Here is an 18,657-nt window from a genome sequence, read left to right on the forward strand (position 1 = left end):
TAACATTAATCTTTAGTAAACCGCTCTACCTGCGTGCATTTTATGGTTTAACAATTAGTGACTGAAACAAACGCTATTTGTCCAACTTTCTGTGCCTGTAGACACCAATATTGTATTGGAGGTTATAAAAAGCAAATCAATTAAAAGGTTAATAAATAGCCTTATTTTGATTCTGTGCCAAAATCTCATGGGACAACAACTATAAGGACCTCTTTGTTTTCACAAGGTTGTGCATGCGCGGCATACTTCTATGTCTATATACACGGCAAGTGTCCATAAAGCCACGGCAGTTTGACTCCAGGACTGAATAAAAGTATAAAAGCCGTGTAACTTTGGATAAAACTTAAAATTCCGCTTTTGGCTAGTGTTATAGAGCTGCCCTGGAGCCTGAGTTGCAATGACCACTTAATACAGTTGTGGCAATAATCGTAGCCAAACACTTCCAGTTGTTCACATTGCTGTTGAGGAATTTCATTCCATTATTCTATACTTCTTTAATTCAGACACAATTGTAGATTCTTGTATATGAATCCATATCTACCTCTAGTCAAGACTAGACTCCATATCATGTTTCTCCTGAACCTTTCAGATGTTCACTTACCTTGGTGATTTAGGTTAGATGTCTTGTTGCATAATCTAACTACGCTTCAACTTTTGGAAGAATGACTGGACATCCTTCAGCTTTTTCTGGTACAGAATAGAATACGTTTTTTCCTATACTACTGCTGTGTTTGGTATGATCATCTCATATTATTAGTAGCTATGTTGTCAGAAGTTCTACTCTATCCTGAACTGCTCTGGGATCATCAAATCTTTTTATTCCCTAATTATGACATACTTGGATAGCACTGGTGTGTTACCCGAACGTGACTCATTTTTCTGTCCAGTGTATATTTTCTTGTGGATCCATGTTCTGTTGCTCAACCTAGAGAGGCATTTCTTCTAGAATGTTGTTTTTTTTTGTTCTTTTTACTTTCTTGGTGAATTGTAAGACTGGGTTCACACGACCATGTTACGTCCGTAATTGACGGAACGTATTTCGTCCGGAAGACCCGGACCGAACACACTGCAGGGGGCCTGGCTCCTAGCATCATAGTTATGTACGATGCTAGGAGTCCCTGCCTCTCCGTGGAACTACTGTCCCGTACTGAAAACATGATTACAGTACGGGACAGTTGTCATGCAGAGAGGCAGGGACTCCTAGCATTGTACATAACTATGATGCTAGGAGCCCGGCTCCCTGCAGTGTCTTCGGTCCGGGTCTTCCGGCCGAAATACGTTCCGTCCATTACGGACGTAAAATGGTCGTGTGAACCCAGCCTTACTGCCTCTTGCAGCAATTTTGGAATCTGAGAAACCACGGTTCCATTCTTTTACATTTTTAGATAATGACACTGACTGTAGTGTGATGCAGTACTTGAGACTTAGCAATACCTTTGCACCTCTTCTCAGAACTGGTTTGATGCAGTTCTTAAAGCTTTGTACCACTTTTCAGATTGATAGATTTGCCCAACTTTTTTCTTTTTAAATATTTTGGGTTTTTAATAAATTCTCAGGTACAGCTCATATACTTATCCCCCTGTAAGATGTCACTGCAGAAGAAATATTCTTAGTTACGTGACAAAATTTGTTACGTGGCAAGAAAGTAATAGTCACAGTGATGTCACAGTTCAGGGATAATGCACACATTGATGCTGCTGTACATGGCATCATAAATAATATACTTTGAAGCTAAGGGAACGGCTTTTAGCACTTGTGATGTCACAGAATTGGAGTAATGCACACAGTGATGTTACAGAACAGGAAAAATAAACCTACAGTCCTGGCCAAAAGTTTTGAGACTGACACAAATTGTGGTTTTCACAAAGTTTGCTGCTTCAGTGTTTTCAGATCTTTTAGGCTGCGTTCACATCTGCATTGTGGTTTCTGTACTTTCGTTTCCGTCAGAGGACCACAAGAACAAAAGTTAACGTTTCCATCAAAAAACTCATTGATGCGTTTTATTTTTAATCACTTGTGCTTAGGCTCCGTTCTGTCAGGTTTCCGTTTTTTTGACAGAAGAAATACCATAGTCTGCTGCCCTATTGTTTCCATCAAAAATCATAGAAACCTGACGGAAAGGAGCTTTCCGTTTTTTCTGTTTTTTTTTTTAACTTCGAAGTCAATGGATGACTGATACAAACTGATATGCCATCCGTTTGTATGAGTTAGGCTATGTTCACATCTGCATCAGGGCTCCGTTCCGACGTTCTGTCCATCGGAACGGAGCCCTGACTGACACAAACTTAGACCAAAGGTTTCCATTTCCATCACCATCGATTTCAATGGTGACGAATCCGGTGCCAATGGTTTCAGTTTGTCTCTGTTGCGCAAGGGTTCCGTCGTTTCACGGGATGAATACTGTAGTCGACTACGGTATTCATCCCGTCAAAACGACGGAACCCTTGCACAACGGAGACAAACTGAAACCATTGGCGCCGGATCCGTCACCATTGAAATCAATGGTGATGGAAACTGAAACCTTTGGTTTCAGTTTGTGTCAGTCAGGGTTCTGTTCCGATGGAAAGCTCAGGCGGAACGTCGGAACGAAGCCCTGACACAGATGTGAACGAAGCCTTATGCATTACGTTTAATGGATCAGTTTTTTTCTGCACGTGTGCAGACTAAAAATGAATGCAAGAAGAATGCAAAGATTAAAACGGATCTGTTATAACTGATGACAAACTGAAAGAAAATAGTTTTTTTGATGGGTCCTGTAAACTGATCTATCAAACACAAACAAACAAACATATTTTACCTTCCGATGCATTCAGTATGGCATCAGTCAGTCTACCTGTTTTTTTTATTTTTTTATTTCAACGGATCCACTAAAACGGATGCCACAACGCAGATGTGAACGTATACCATAGAAACATCTGTCTAAGGCTTCGAAGTACGATTCTAAGATTTCTATATGGTTTTTAACCTTTTATTGACAAATACATGAAGTTTATTCAAAGACTCAATGTTTACGGTGTTGACCCTTCTTTTTCAAGACTTCTGCATTTCACCCTGGCATGCCTGATCTCAGCTTTTGGGCCAAATCCTGACTTGATGACAACCCATTCTTGCCTAATCAGTGTTTTGAGTGTATCACAATATCCGTGTTTTTTTGTTTGTTCACTCCTTTTTTGAGGAGTGACCACAGGTTCTCAATGGGATTGAGATCTGGGGGGTTTCCTGGCCATGGACCTAAAATGTGAATGTTTTGTTCACCAAGTAACTTACTGTGGTTATCAGTTTTGCCTTGTTTTTCATCAACAAATTGCTTTTGGATGGTTGGGAGAAGTTTTTCTTGGAGGATGTTTAGATACCATTCTTTATTCATAGAAGTGTTCTTAGGCAAAATTGTGAGTGAGCCCACTCCCTTGGATGAATAGCAACCCCTACACATGAATGGTCTCAGGATGCTTTACTGTTGGCATGACACAGGACTCATGGTAGCACTCGCCTTTTCTTCTCTGGACAATCCTTCTTCTAGATGTCCCAAACAGTCTAAAGGGGGCTTCATCAGAGAAAATAACTTTATCCCAGGCCTCTGCAGTCCAATTCCTGTACTTCCTGCAGAATCTCAGTCTGTCCTTGATGTTTTTGTTGGAGAGAAGTGGCTTCTTTGCTGCCCTTCTTGACACCAGGCCAGCCTCTAAAAGCCTTCACCTCACTGTGCGTGCAGATGCACCAACACCTGCCTGCTGCTATTCCTAAGCAAGCTTTGTACTGGTGTTGAACCAATCCCATAGCTGAATCCTATTTAGGAGACGTTCCTGGCCTACTAGATTTTCTTGTGCGCCCTGAAGACTTCTTCACATCAATTGAACCTCTCTCGTTGAAGTTCTTGATGATCCGATAAATCGTTGATTTAGGGGCTATCTTATAAGCCGCAGTGTCCTTGCCTGTAAAGACCTTTTGCTGTAAAGCAAAGATGACTGCACGTGATTCCATGGTGGTAACCATGGCTAACAGAAGAAGACAATGATTTCAAGCACCAATCTGCTCTTATCAGTCTGCCATGCTAATTGAATTATATCAGTTGCCTTGTTCTCGTTAACCCTTTCTCCTGAGCTAATGAGAAGATCACTGAAATGATGTTAGCAGGTAATTTTGTCCCAGGGCTGAAATGCAGTGAAAATGTTTTTTTTTTGTGGTTTAAGTTAATTTTCATGGCAAGGAATGACTGCAATTAATAGCAATTCATCTGATCACTCTTCATAACAATCTAGAGTCAATGCAAATTGCCACTATAAAAACTGAAGCATCAAATATTGTGAAAACCAAAATTTGTGTTGGTCTCAACTTTTGGCTAGGACTATAGAAATGTCACAGCTAATGACTAAGTACCACAGCGATGACATAACACAGGGATAATAGACACTGCATCCAAATGCAAGGATAAAGAACATATAAATGCCTCATATTACGTTGTCCATACCCTAGATTCTGTTTCCTTTTTTAAAATGTAAATTTTTTACGTAAATGATGCCGAAATGTTATCTAAAAATTGACAATTCTGATTTTATTTGAAAATATTCTTGTATCACATATATTGTAAATATACATATTTGGTAAAAAAGATGACTATGGCATGAGGTTTATCTCCTGTGTGTGTATATGTTAATTTTGTGTCATCTGAACTGACAGATAAATGTACATTAATTGCAGTTCAAAGAACTAATGTCTAAGTCTCTCGCTACAGCTCCTGCCTCCATTTCACCCAGTATATGACTCTATTCAATCAGGTTTTGCATGCATGTCACATAGCTAACAAGAGAAGGTTACTAATATAGAAAGGCAGGAAAAGCCATCCTAAATCTAAAATCTCACTAAATCTTAAAATGCATTTTATATTGCCTAATACATTTCCAATATGATCTTCTAATATTGCATCTAAATTACTAGAAATACTTCACCAGAGTTTAATATATGTCTGTTTCGAGCTGCAATTTATTTTTCTGCTTCCTTCGTTTCTTCTAAATAGGTTTGTCACATCGGATGGATACTCAAATAATCTGCAAAGTGTGTTCTGTAATGACTTGTGCAGTCTTTGCAGCTGTGCATAGTAAACCCCTGTTTGATTCTTCAATTGTCCACAGCAGTATAGAGGCCGTTCAAAGACTTGTATTGGAAAATAATAACATGTACCAGTCTTATTTATCATAAATGTCTGCAATAGAGAAATCGGAATATTCATGACCGCAGTAAAGTTAATACCCTACATTATCATAGGCCTCAAAACAGGAGGGGAAAATTGGCGATTATTGCAATGATTGACAATGAGGGCTTGGAATTGATGATGATAATTGACTTTTATGAGCAATGTGCTTTAGATTGGATCTGCTGTATTTTTCTAAGTACCCAGATGGATTTTTGTATCCTTTTTTTCTTTTTTTTGTGGTATTTTATATGAGCAGGGAAGACTAACACAGTTTCCGAGTTTTTCTCTTTTCTCTATCTGCTCTAGCTCATTGAGGGTGGTTCGCGAGTAGGGGATCCCCACTCTTTCTCATCCATATGCGCGATGTTATACTCATTGCATAGCCCCTTTAGTATGTCTTTGTTATGGGTGAACTGGTTTAAGAAATGGACTATTTTAAAATTGTTTTCCAAAATGTTACCTATTTATTGACTTAGTTCTTTCGTTACAACCGACAATCTTTAAAAATGTTTCTTGGCCAGTCATCTGTGGTGATCTCTCGTGATCTTTGGGCATGCATGGTTGTAAATGTTTGTACTGCTAATGATCGATTGTACATATGTTGGCTGGGTTAAGTCTCCTAACTATGGCCAGCTTTAGGTGTACAGAAAAAATATTTTAGCTAGCATATTCATTACTGAAATTCTCATGATCATGTGGGTTGAGTTTTAACACTAATACTAGTTTATTCAACTAAATCAGAGACTACAGTTTTGAAAGTCCTGGATCTATCCTAGCAACTTACCCGATTTAAATTTTATATAACTAATAAAGTGGATCATTCCTCCTGTGATCCACTTAAAAATCTCTTCGAATATGCACCTCAGTGTTTTTATATTCAAGTTTAAAAAAAAAATGAGTGCTCTATGGTTTTTATTAACTTCATTCACATCCAGGCTGTGTACTCCATTAAATTCAGCATGGGGCAGAGGAGGCGGAAACTTGAATTACTGCAGCCCTTTACTTCCTCCCTGCTGTTGTCAGCTTCTGACATGGAACAGAGAGAGATAGCTAAACAAACTTGAATATTTTACCCAAACATGAGTTTACCAGCGGTCTATGCGTCTGTAGATGGAACTTGCTAGTTAAAAAAGTCCTGTGATTACAGCGGTCTAGAGTACTGATACAAGCTTTGTGCAGCAGTGCCTTAACAAGTGAAAGAGGAGGGTAAATGTGACCTTGCGGGCATATAGAGAGGGTGACCAGGCCGCAACTCCACTGTATCTGGTGCATTTCAGGCAATAATAACTTCATAAAGTAGTACTGCATATCAAGATCTACGAGCACTGTGAAGTTTTCCTTTTTCACTGGAGGTATACGCTAAAGTTTTACGTTATTGAAGATATTTTGAATGAGTTGGTAGTTTATTTGAATGTGCAGTCATGATTTTACTATTTGTACCATGTGAGTGGTACCTAAGACCCATTGTAGTAGGTGGCCAAGATTTACTCTTACAGTTATCAGACCCCTATCTAAGAGTGCGTTCACGCCCTGTGGCAGATGACACAACGCCCACATGTGGGGGACCAACCGCTTCACAATTTTGGCTGTAAAAGTGTGGTAATGCCAGCAAAATCGTGCGTCCATTGGCCACGGCATGTTGGTGTGGTTTCTTTCACATGCAGCTGCCGCCGAGACAACATTTTAAATATGATGATGTATATAGGGTAATATTACTTGGTCCCCTTCAGTTGTGCCCCTCTGCCGAAGATTTGCCATTCTAGGGTCCCCTCTGTACTGTTCCAAAATGGCTGCAGCGCTTCTTAGTCTCAGACACCCATTATTCGTGGATTGGCCAGAGCTTCTCTCGTGAGCAGTTCGGTCCAATCCATGAACAAAGGGAGTGTCTTAGACTCAGTCTGAAAAGCGCTGTCGCCATTTTAAAACAACACAGAGGGTACCCTAAAACAGCGGATCCACGGAGGAGAAGGACAACTGGAGGGTACCAGGTAGTATTACTATATTTACCCCATCATATCTATAATCTTATCCTGAGACCCGAGGGTTGCTGTAATTGCCAATTAAGTGTGACTGCTGTGAACGCGAATATTCCACTCACGTGTGTCATGCTCAGTTGTTTGGTAGATTGCTTACACTTGAGAGCTGGTAGAAGATGCTGCCAAATGTAAGAGGATCTCGCCAAACTCCCTGTATCTCAGTTTGTGTGTCACATGAGGGAAGTGAGATGCTGGGGTTGGCATTATTTATGGGCGTTACATTACTGGCATCGTGATTGGCTTCACAGTTAAAAAGTTAAGATCTTTATACCGATGTTTGATTTGTATGATGGGCAGACACCCCACTTCATCTTTAACTGGTTCAGGTCCGGGGTATTTTGAGCCTTCAGGACCAGACACAGTTTAGCTATTTTAGCACACGTTCGTTAAACAGCTATAACTTTTATTTGTTGGGCTAGCGACGTGATTTTTGTGATTTAATTTTTTTTGATTATTTTTTTTACGTAGACAATGCAGGTTTCTTTTTTTTAATCATTTTTATACACATCCTTTTTGCTATTTTAGAATTTTTATGCTTAACGTTTGAAAACAATAGTAAAAAAAATAAGCTTTTTTACTTTTTAGCTATTTTTTTCTGGTAATAGAGTTTTACCCTAAAATAGACCCTTTATTTGTGATCGTCATTGTCTACCGTAAATTTTGATATGTTAAATGTCTATTTTAGGGCAAATGGTTCAGGGCTAGCATTACTACAATGATTGGCGGGAAAGGGGTGTTTTTTTGGGAGGTTAATTTAAATATATTTTACTTTTCTTTGCACTTTTGTTTATTTTTATTTTTTTATTATTATGGTCTGTCCCTCAAAGGTGTGAAAAGACCTTTGTGGGACTTTGTATATATTTTTTCTTCTTTTACACCATGTTTTTCCACTGTAACTGCGGAAGCTACTTCAATCTTTACTCCTCAGGGTACCCGGCAGTCGCTGATTGCCGTAGACACGACATTCAGTTCGGGCAGCAAGCTAAAACCCACGCCATAAATAGTCTATGGCACGGGTTTTAAGAACTCCGACCGCCGTACTTATATACACAGCCGGTGGTCGGGAACCAATTAACTTTAGAACATTGGATGAAGATATTTTTATTTTTAGAAAACGGTGTATGGTTCATTATTAACCCCTTAATGACCGGGCCATTTTGCACGTTAATGACCAAGGATTATTTTTTGTTTTTTCACGGTCGCATTCCAAGAGTCGTAACTCTTTTTTTATTCCGTCGACATAGCCGTATAAGGGCTTGTTTTTTCCGGGACGAGTTGTATTTTGTAATTGTACCATTTTTAGATGCTTATAACATATTGATTAACTTTTATTAACTTTATTTTAGGAGAGAATTGAAAATAAGCAGCTATTCCAGCATTAATTTTCACGTTATAAATTTACGCCGTTTACTATGCAGCGTAAATAACATGTTAACTTTATTCTATGGGTCGGCACGATTACGGGGATACCAAATATGTAAAGGTTTTATATGTTTTTTCTATGTTTGCACAATAAAAACCCTTTTAGAAAAAAATTACTTGTTTTTGCATCGCCGCGTTCCAAGAGGCGTAATTTTTTTATTTTTCCGTCGATGTGGCCGTACGTGGGATTGATTTTTGCGGGACAATGTGTAGTTTTCATTAGTACTATTTTGGGGTACATAGGACTTATAGATGAACTTTTATTTTATTTTTTATGGGGGGAATGGGAGAAAAGAGAGAATTTTGCCGTTGTTTTTTGCGTTTTCTTTGGACGTCGTTCATCCGGCGGTTTAATTAATGTGTTCATTTTATTGGTCAAGTTGTTACGATCGCGGGGATACCATATATGTGTATGTGTGATTTGTTTTGACCGTTTTATTAAATAAAACCACTTTTTGGGGCAAAAAAGTAGTTTTATTTGACTTTGACTGTAATTTTTTTTATTTTTTTTTTCACAAACTTTATTTAACGGTTTTACTTTTTTTTTTTTAGTCCCACCAGGGGACTTCACTATGCGATATGCCGATCGCATATATAATGCTTTGGTATACTTCGTATACCAAAGCATTATTGCCTGTCAGTGTAAATCTGACAGGCAACCTGTTAGGTCATGCCTCTGGCATCGCCTAACAGGCAGATGCTGAAGACAGACCTGGGGGTCTTTGTTAGACCCCCGGCTGTCATGGAAACCCGACGGCGACCCGCGATTTGTTTGCGGGGGCGCCGATCGGGAGACAGAGGGAGTTCCCCCCTCTGTCAAACACATTAAATGCCGCTGTCACTGTTGACAGCGGCATTTAATGGGTTAAACTGCCGGAATCGGCGCGTGCTTCGATTCCGGCAGTTGCAGCAGGAGCCAGGCTGTGTATAACAGCCGTGCACCTGCCGCTGATCGCGTGGGTAAACTGTCAGTACCCGCGCGATCACAGGACGGATATATCCGTCCTCCTGCGCGAACTAGCAGCTGCTGAGGACGGATATATCCGTCCTTCGGCGTTAAGGGGTTAATACGACAATTTATCATTTTTTTCAAAACTAGAAATGTTCTCTTTTTCTGAATATGTTTTGGTGAAAAATATTATAGAAAGTGTTTTACTGCTGTACATTAGGACAGATATAACCTTACTTTTTTTTTATGATCTTGTGTTTTCATTACAGAGTTTATCAAAGCACAGTCGAAGCAATATCGGGACTGAAGGAGGTCCTCCACCATTTGTGCCTTTTGGACAGGTAGGATTGCTCTCATATGTGTAATGAAAATTTTTTACTATTCTACTTTGGTTTGGAATCTATAAAACGTGAAATAATGAAGAGACTATCAAATTCAGTTTGTTGTCTCCTAATATTTTTCAGGAAAAGATAGCAGATGTAGATGTTTTTTTGGGAACCACAGACCAGTTCAAACAGGCCAGCCTGTTTTGTATATACAGTGGTCAATGGTTTGTTTCTATTTTATTTAAAACACGTGAAATAATAAAAGGAACACTGGGCAAAACTGATACTGTGTTATGCCTAGTACCAGGTATCTGCAAGAAGGAAGAAGGCTGGGGCTTAGTCCTGGCAACTGCCACTGAGTGGTCATTTGAACTAGTTTAAACTGTATAGCACAAAGATAATTTGGAGAACAAAACCCTTGCCAATCTTAAAGGGTTACTCCAAGATCGGAAAAAATTTGTCCAATGGGGAAAATGCCATAAAACAATAAAAGACCAATTACTCAACTGATAAATTTCCCATTACATTTATAGAGAAACCCAATATATTTATATATAATATATATATATACATATATATATTATACACTCCTCCGCATTGGAATTGCAATACCAAGAAGGAAACATTGTGGAAGTCACAGGATCAATAGACATGTTAATAATATGAAAATTATAAAAATAAGGAAACAAAATACTCCAAACATCTTGATTTATTCAGTATCGAGTATTAGTGCCACGCAAGAAATACACGCACGTAAACGCCTTCGCATGCTATCAATGAGGTTATTAATCATTGTCTAAGGATTTTTATGCCGCACTCTATGCACTTGGACACGCAAATCATCAAGATTGGCTGCTGGCAGCTCCATTTTCAATTGCCTACCAATGATGTCCCAGATGTGCTCAATGGGAGACAAGTCCAGAGACTCTGCAGGCCATGGTAGCACATTTAGGCCAAACAGGCTGCTCACAGTGGAACGAGCAACATTGGGCCTGGCGTTAACCTGTTGAAAAACGGCTTCTGGGATGCTTTGGAGAAATGGCTGTACCGTTGGTTCCACGACCAAACAAATGTAACAGCAAGCTCTTAGTGTACCTGGAGTGAAGACTAGAGGTGTCCGGCTACTGTACATTTTGCCACCGCACACTATAATCCCGGGAGTAGGACCGGTCTGACCTCTTTATTGCGTTGCCCACTTGGTCTCCAGACCAATCTCGAGACAAAAGTGGGACTCATCGCTAGAGTGGGTAGACCTCCATTGCCGTCTTGCTGTGCACCATAGTAGCCTTTGAGAGTGGTGGAGTGGGGTCACTGGAACACCTATAGCTGGATGTCTGGCTCGTAGCCCAATCTCGTGTAAACTCCTTCTTATGGTTTGTGTCGACACTGGTTGCCGCCCTAGGCTTGGGATGTGACGTTCAATTTCATTTGCAGTACAGAATGGATCACTACACACCATTCTTCCAATCAGATGATCCGTCCGTACAGATGTTCGGCTCTGTGCACCTCTTGCTTTCATTCCTGTTTGTTGTTGTTCTCCAAACCTCCAGGACATTCGACATTGAACAGTTCTGACATCTCGGCCTAGGCGCTTAGCCATCTCCCGAAGTGATAAACCAAGGTCTCTCAATTCAAGGATTCTGTCCCTCTCAACTTGTGACGAGTGGTGATAACTGTCACGTCTACAAACAGGAGTCATCGCACAATCATCCCACACCACTGGATCCACTTCGATTTTTAAGGTTTCATATGGCTAAAAAACGTTGCTTTCAATCTGCCTTTTTTTTCCCTCCCACATGCCACAGTGCCAGGTGCTTGAAAATTTGATCATTTGCAGATCTTATCGACACCTGCTACTTCCTCGATTTGCATAACCTTAAGGCTTGCCCTTCTTGGTGTTGTAATTTCAATGTTGAGGAGTGTATATATACAATATATAACCATTATAGTAGTCCAGTTCACTGAATAAATCCTGATCACTGATAATCACCTTTTATTCCTTCCTCCAGCGTTGTGCATCTGTTGCTTCAGTTGACAGCAAAGAACTTGATAGCCGAAAAACGCTCCAGACTCCTAATGCCACCAAATCTGTTGGAGAGAACGATGAGTTTGAAAAACAAAGGACTGCTGCCATTGCTGAAGTAGCAAAAAGCAAAGAGGTTTGAGAGCTTTGTTTACTAGAGTAGTTAACCTTCGCTAATGGATTGAATGTGTGTTTTTCACAGAAACAATGTCATGCTTCTCTTAATTCGCTTTATCTCTATTCTGTTTTTCTAAATGAGCAGAAATATTTGCCTGCTAGCACTCCGTTTCATGACTGTGAAAAAGAACAATGCAAAAGTTTGTATAATCTTAGGCTGGATTCACATGTTCGTTTTGTTGCATGCTTGCATACATTTTTTTAAATACCCGCACATTTTTACAAAGTATTTCAGCTGTAAGTCTATAACCATTAAATTAATAATCAGAATACGGCTGAAGCTTTTTTTAAAAAAAAAAAAGAAAATGCATATGTTTTTATAAAAACACATGTTTTTTCAGATGAGTTTATTCTAGGACAAAAACGCACAACGTGAACCTAGCCTAAAACTTTAGTAGTATATTGGTGATTCTGAAAATAGAGCCTTCTGTGATCAATTAAGATTGATTTGCTGTAATTTCTATTATTGAAGGCTAAATTTCACCATGGACCTGGCCTAGGTTGCCACCTTTTTGACCAAAAAATACCAACCAAGATAAAAATAGGGGGTGTGGTTTAAATATGATATCCGGGATAAATAGTAATATTCAGCCCTAATCTATATTTATTCTCAAAATGCAAGCCCCTAAATAGATACAGACCACCCGAGAGCTCCTCAAAAAATGAAGACCCCCAGACCCCCAAAGAAAAATCCTAACCTTAGACACCACTTAATGCAGATTCCTGACTAGAACCACCTAAAGACGACATACTAGACCCAGGAAATAAATATAGACCCAAGTCCAACCCCCTAAACAAACACAAACCCCACTCAAACCCCATAAATAAATACAAACCTCTTAATAAAAAATCCCCAGACCCCCTAAAAAAATTGACCCCAGAGCCCTTAAACTAATAGAGACCCCAAACCAGATCCGCTAAAAAAGTAGATTTCATTAATGCAGTCCCTAAACCAGATCCCCTTTATACTGACCACGGACCAGGTCTGTAACAACCAATCACGTTGTTTACTAAAGTGTAAGCAACGTGATTGTCCTTAACCCGTCAGTGACCACCAATACGCCTTTTAACGGTGTTCACTAACCGGCTTTTATTCTGATGCAGTAGCTGTAAAGGATCTGCCAGGCACTACGTCTGGGTATACTCCCAGGATTAATCAGTCGACACCTGAGGCCAGACCTCTGAGACTGACACCTGCTCCCACCAATCAGGGTGGCAGGCTCAGGAGTGGGAGAGCCTATCGCGGCCTGGTCAGTCAGAGTTAGCTCCGCCCCCTGTCCATTTATACCTGCCGTTTTCTCTTCCTCCTTGCTTGTTGTTCTTCTTGGATTCCTGGCCCCACTGCTGCCTTGCTCCAGCCTGCTTCTGCCGTGCTTCTGCCGTGCTTCTGCCTTGCTTCAGTTCCGTTTATCCTGCGTTGCTCTGCCCTGGCTTGCTTCTGCTCCGTGCTTCCGTTTGTATACTCCACTACATCCTGATCCTGACTGGCTCATTCACCGCTCCGTTTCCTCGCGGCGTTCCGTGGGCTACTGTATTCCCTTGCGTGTTCCCTGTTTGTACTCCCTTGCACTTAGACAGCGTAGGGACCGCCGCCAAGTTGTACCCCGTCGCCTAGGGCGGGTCGTTGCAAGTAGGCAGGGACAGGGCGGTGGGTAGATTAGGGCTCACTTGTTCCCTTCACCTCCTTCCTGCCATTACAGTAGCCTTTTTATGGTGTTTCATCCGGATAAAACAGCGCCGCCGGGAGCGGTTAAAGCTCGAAATCGATAAAGATCGAAATCAACATCGATCCTGCCCGTTCAACCTCTCATATGCGGTGGTCAATAGCGACCGCCGCATCTGAGTGTTTTTAGAGGGAGGGGGCTCCCTCTCACCCCATCAGCACACTCGTGATGTGATCGCAGGGTGTCGATGGTTTCTTTAACAGCCGGGGGCCTAAAGAAGTCCCCCAGGTCGGCCTCTAGTGAAGGCCAAAAGTTTAATAAAGTTAATAATAAATAAATAAGAATCCCAAGAAAAAAAAACAATTAAAAACCCACTTATTCCCCTTACAAAATGCTTTATTATGAAAAAACAAAAAAAGTTACATATATTTGGTATCGCTAGATCCGTAACAACCCCAACTATAAAACGAATTCATTATTTAACCCGCACAGCGAACGCCGTAAAAAATTAAACAAAAAACAATGCCAAAATGGTGCATGTACTCCAAAATGTTAACAATAAAAACTAGTCGTTCTGCAAAAGAAATCCGTCATACAGCTGCATCGGCAGAAAGATAAAAACGTTATGGCTCTTAAAATATGGTGACACAAAAACAAATAATTGAAATTTAAAAAAAGTGTTTTACTCTGTAAAAGCAGTTAAACATAAGAAAACTATATAAATTTGGTATCGTCGCAATCATAACAACCCGCTGAATAAAGGTGGTATGTTATTTATACCATACGGTAAATGGCGTAAATTTACGATGCAATATAGAGTGGCGAAATTGCTGGGGCTTTTTTTCTATACCCCTAAAAAAAAGTTAGTTATTCAATAAACTATATGTACCCCAAAATGGTGTTTTTAAAAAATACAACTTGTCCCACAAAAAACATGTCCTTAAACAGATATGTCGATGCAAAAATAAAAAATCGTGAAGGCCTAAAATAGGCTGGTCACTAAGGATAACCTCAGAGACTTGGAAGTGGTAGGGAGATGTACAGGGTGGGCCATTTATATGGATACACCTAAATAAAATGGGAATGGTTGGTGATATTAACTTCCTGTTTGTGGCACATTAGTATATGGGAGGGGGGAAACTTTTCAAGCTGGGTGTTGACCATGGCGGCCATTTTGAAGTTGGCCATTTTGTATCCAACTTTAGTTTTTTCAATGGGAAGAGGGTCATGTGACACATCAAACTTATCGAGAATTTCACAAGAAAAACAATGGTGTTCTTGGTTTTAACGTTACTTTATTCTTTCATGAGTTATTTACAAGTTTCTGACCACATATAAAATGTGTTCAAAGTGCTGCCCATTGTGTTGGATTGTCAATGCAACCCTCTTCTCCCACTCTTCACACACTGATAGCAACACCGCAAAAGAAATGCTAGCACAGGCTTCCAGTATCCGTCGTTTCAGTTGCTGCACATCTCGTATCTTCACAGCATAGACAATTGCCTTCAGATGACCCCAAAGATAAAAGTCTAAGGGGGTCAGATCCGGAGACATTTCTTCTTCCTTCCCTTTTCCCGTCCCTTGGTTGAACTTGATGGACATGTGTCTTTTTTCAGCCGTACTAACTATGTATGTAACTATGTATGTAACTAAATGGCCCACCCTGTATACAGAGCCTTATTTATAGGTGGTGTTGCTATCCTGCCCTATCTCAGCAGCCATTAGTAGAGTAGCCTTTGTAAAATTTTCTGCCCTCTACTGACCCTGCCCTAGTCTACACAACAAAGCTGAAAAGTGAACTGCAGAAAACATGAGATGTCAGCTTATTGTGTGTGCTCTAGTGTCAAATGGGTGAAAACTGGAATGTTTTATATGCATATACACAATCATCAGCCATAACATTAACCCCTTAAGGACACCGCTAATTAAAAAAATAAAGTTTTCGTTTTTTCCTCCCCTCCTTCCAAAAGCGATAAAGTTTTTTATTTTTTCATCGACATAGCCGTATTAGGGCTTGTTCTTTGCCGGGACAAGTTGTAGTTGGCACCATTTAACGTATTCTAAAATGTACTGGGAAACGGCAAAAAATTTATTTGTGGGGTGAAATGGGCAAAAAAGTGTTTTTTTGGGGGGGTTCGTTTTACGGAGTTAGTTGTGCGGTAAAAACTACATGTTCACTTTTATTCTATGGGTTGATTACGAAATACCAAAACCTGCAGTTTTGGAGATGCTCTAACCCTGGTCGTCTAGCAATCACAATTTGTTTAGGGTTTCCGTCGGGTTAACCCCTACACGGAGAGGCAAACGGAAACCTCTGCTTCCGTTTCCCTCACCATTGAATTCAATGGTGACGGAAACCTTGCTAATGGTTTCCGTCTGTCACAGTTGACAGGGTTCCGTTGTTTCGGTCTAAATAGCGCAGTCGACTGCGCTATTGATTCCATAAAAACGACGGAACCCTGTCACACCGGGGACAGATGGAAACTATTAGCTAGGTTTCCGTCACCATTTGGTTCAATGGTGAAGGAAACGGAAGCTGAGGTTTCAGTTTGCCTTTCCGCTGAGGGGTTAACCCGACGGAAACCTCCGACAGAACCCCTCAGGGGAAACTAATGCTGATATGAACACACCCTTACTTTGCCCATTTTCTTGCTTCCAACACCTCAATTTTAAAGGCATGGTGTTGCCAGAAAAACATGTTTTTTTTTTAAAAATTAAACATTTAGTGTGTGGGTGATTAAACATGGTTCAAATTTTTTTTATTTTTTTCACGAGTCAGGAAATAGTCAGGAAATATTATAAATTAATTCTAATTTATAATACTACCCATTTTTGGTCACTAGATGGAGCTAGTTCCCAAAATTGCAGCATTGCAACATTGGGTTAAAAGCCCTCGCTCTAGTGAGCTCTCAGCATCCCCCCCTCCTTTATCCTGGCTAGTGCCGGGATAAACGAGGGGTTTGAAAGGTTTAACCTCCTACACTGTGTGTCACCATTTTTTGAGGTAACCCACAGTGTAGTAGGTTTACATACAGTAGTAAACACACACAAACACTAACATACATTGAAATGTCTTACCTGCTCCTGCCGCCGCGGCTCCCTCCGGCCCGTCCGCTCCCTTTGCTGCCGCTGTTCCATGTGCACAAGTCCGGAAGCCGCGACCGGAAGTAGTAATATTACAGTCCGGCCGCGACTTCCGGTCCACAGGAAAATGGCGCCGGACGGCGCCAATTTCGAATAGGACTATGTGGGAGCGGCGCATGCGCAGTTCCCACACAGACGCCGTACACGGACGTGAATGGGACGGGAGCCGTTCACAGTCCCTATGGGACTGTGGCTGCCGTACTCCATGTCTGTGTGTGTCGTTAATCGACACACACAGAAATGGAACAAAAAATGGCAGCCCCCATAGGGAAGAAAAAGTGTAAAAATAAGAAAAAGTAAAACACAAACACACAAATGAATAAAAACGTTTTTATTAAAGCACTAACATCTTTAACATATAAAAAAAATTATTTGCCATGACACTGTTCCTTTAAGGACTGACTTGACAGTTGCCATTGTAATCTTATTCACTTCAGATGCTCGGTCAGATTGAAATCTGGTGAATTTGTAGGCCAAGTCAATACCTTGAACTTTTTGTCATGTTCCGCAAACCATTCCGGAATAATTTTTGCTTTGCGGTAGGGCGCATTATCCAGCATTTATCCTAACGTATATTTTTTTAAGTTATAGTGGTTTTAATGTTATGGCTTATCATTATGTATGTGAATATGCACGATTTATTTAGTATTTAATATATAACAAATTCTGGGCGCTTAATTAGAAGTAATGCATAAGGCTTATGTTCTAACATTGCGGTTTAAATGTGTTTTTTGACCGCGACCTGAGAGCCAAGCCTAAAGGTGGTTCCATAACTTTATTTACATTCCTAAATGACATGTAATCGGAAAGAAATATTAAATTAAATTTTTTTACGGGTTCACCTTGCCGTTTAATATGATAACTTTATTTTTTGGGTCATTACGATTGCGGGGATACCATATATGAGTAGTTTTTATTTTATTTTTACACTTTTACTAAATAAAATATTTTTTTTGTGTTAAAAAAAAAATGGTGTTTTTTTTTAATGTGTACCTTATTATTTTTTATTTCACATTTAATTATTTTTTCAGTCTCACTAGGACACTTCACTATGCGATCATTAGATCGCAGATATAATGCTTTGGTATACTTCGTATATCAGAGCATTATTGCCTGTCAGTAAAGATCGGACAGGCATCTATTAGGACAAGCCTCTGGCACATCCTAATAGATATATAGCCAGGGCAGACCTGGGGGCCTTTGTTAGGCCCCCGACTGCCATAGCACCCCATCGGATGCCCGCAATTGCATTTGCGGGCCGCCGATGGGTGACAGAGGGAGCTCACTCCCTCTGTAAACAACTAAAATGCAGCGATCGCTAATGACCGCGGCATTTGAAGGGTTAACCCATTAGTGACCGGCCCATAGTGTTTTTATGTCGGTCAATAACGGGCCTTATTCCGAATAAGTAAACAGAGTAGGGAGCTGTCAAATCTCCCTGCTCTCAGCTGCCAGAGGTAGCTGAGGGCTGGGGGCGTCCCTGCTCGACCGGGTGAGATCGATATTCGTATCGATCTCACCCGTTTAACCCTTCAGATGCGGTGCTGAATAGCGTGCATCGCATCTGAGTGGTTTTGGAGAGAGGGAGGGAGCTCATTCTCATCCCACTGACACCAGGCGATAAGATCGCCGCGTGTCTGTCTCCGATGGCAGCCGGGGGCCTAATAAAGGCCCCAAGGTCTGCCTGTCGTGAATGCCTGCTAGATCATGCCTCTGGCATTGCCT

General features: G+C 40.6%; 1 protein-coding gene across 2 annotated transcripts in view; it reads left to right on the forward strand.

Annotated features, from left to right (window-relative positions):
• TDRD3 (tudor domain containing 3) overlaps window positions 1-18,657 on the forward strand; it is a 274,537-nt gene that overhangs the window by 174,139 nt on the left and 81,741 nt on the right. For both annotated transcript variants that reach the window (XM_075852311.1, XM_075852312.1), the window contains 2 exons: window positions 9,868-9,939; window positions 11,934-12,083. In XM_075852311.1, coding sequence (XP_075708426.1) covers window positions 9,868-9,939; window positions 11,934-12,083 — 222 coding nt within the window. The remainder of the gene's footprint in view (window positions 1-9,867; window positions 9,940-11,933; window positions 12,084-18,657) is intronic.

This window comes from Rhinoderma darwinii, chromosome 2, assembly GCF_050947455.1.
Source record: "Rhinoderma darwinii isolate aRhiDar2 chromosome 2, aRhiDar2.hap1, whole genome shotgun sequence".
In the NCBI taxonomy this organism is placed as follows: Eukaryota; Metazoa; Chordata; class Amphibia; order Anura; family Rhinodermatidae; genus Rhinoderma; species Rhinoderma darwinii.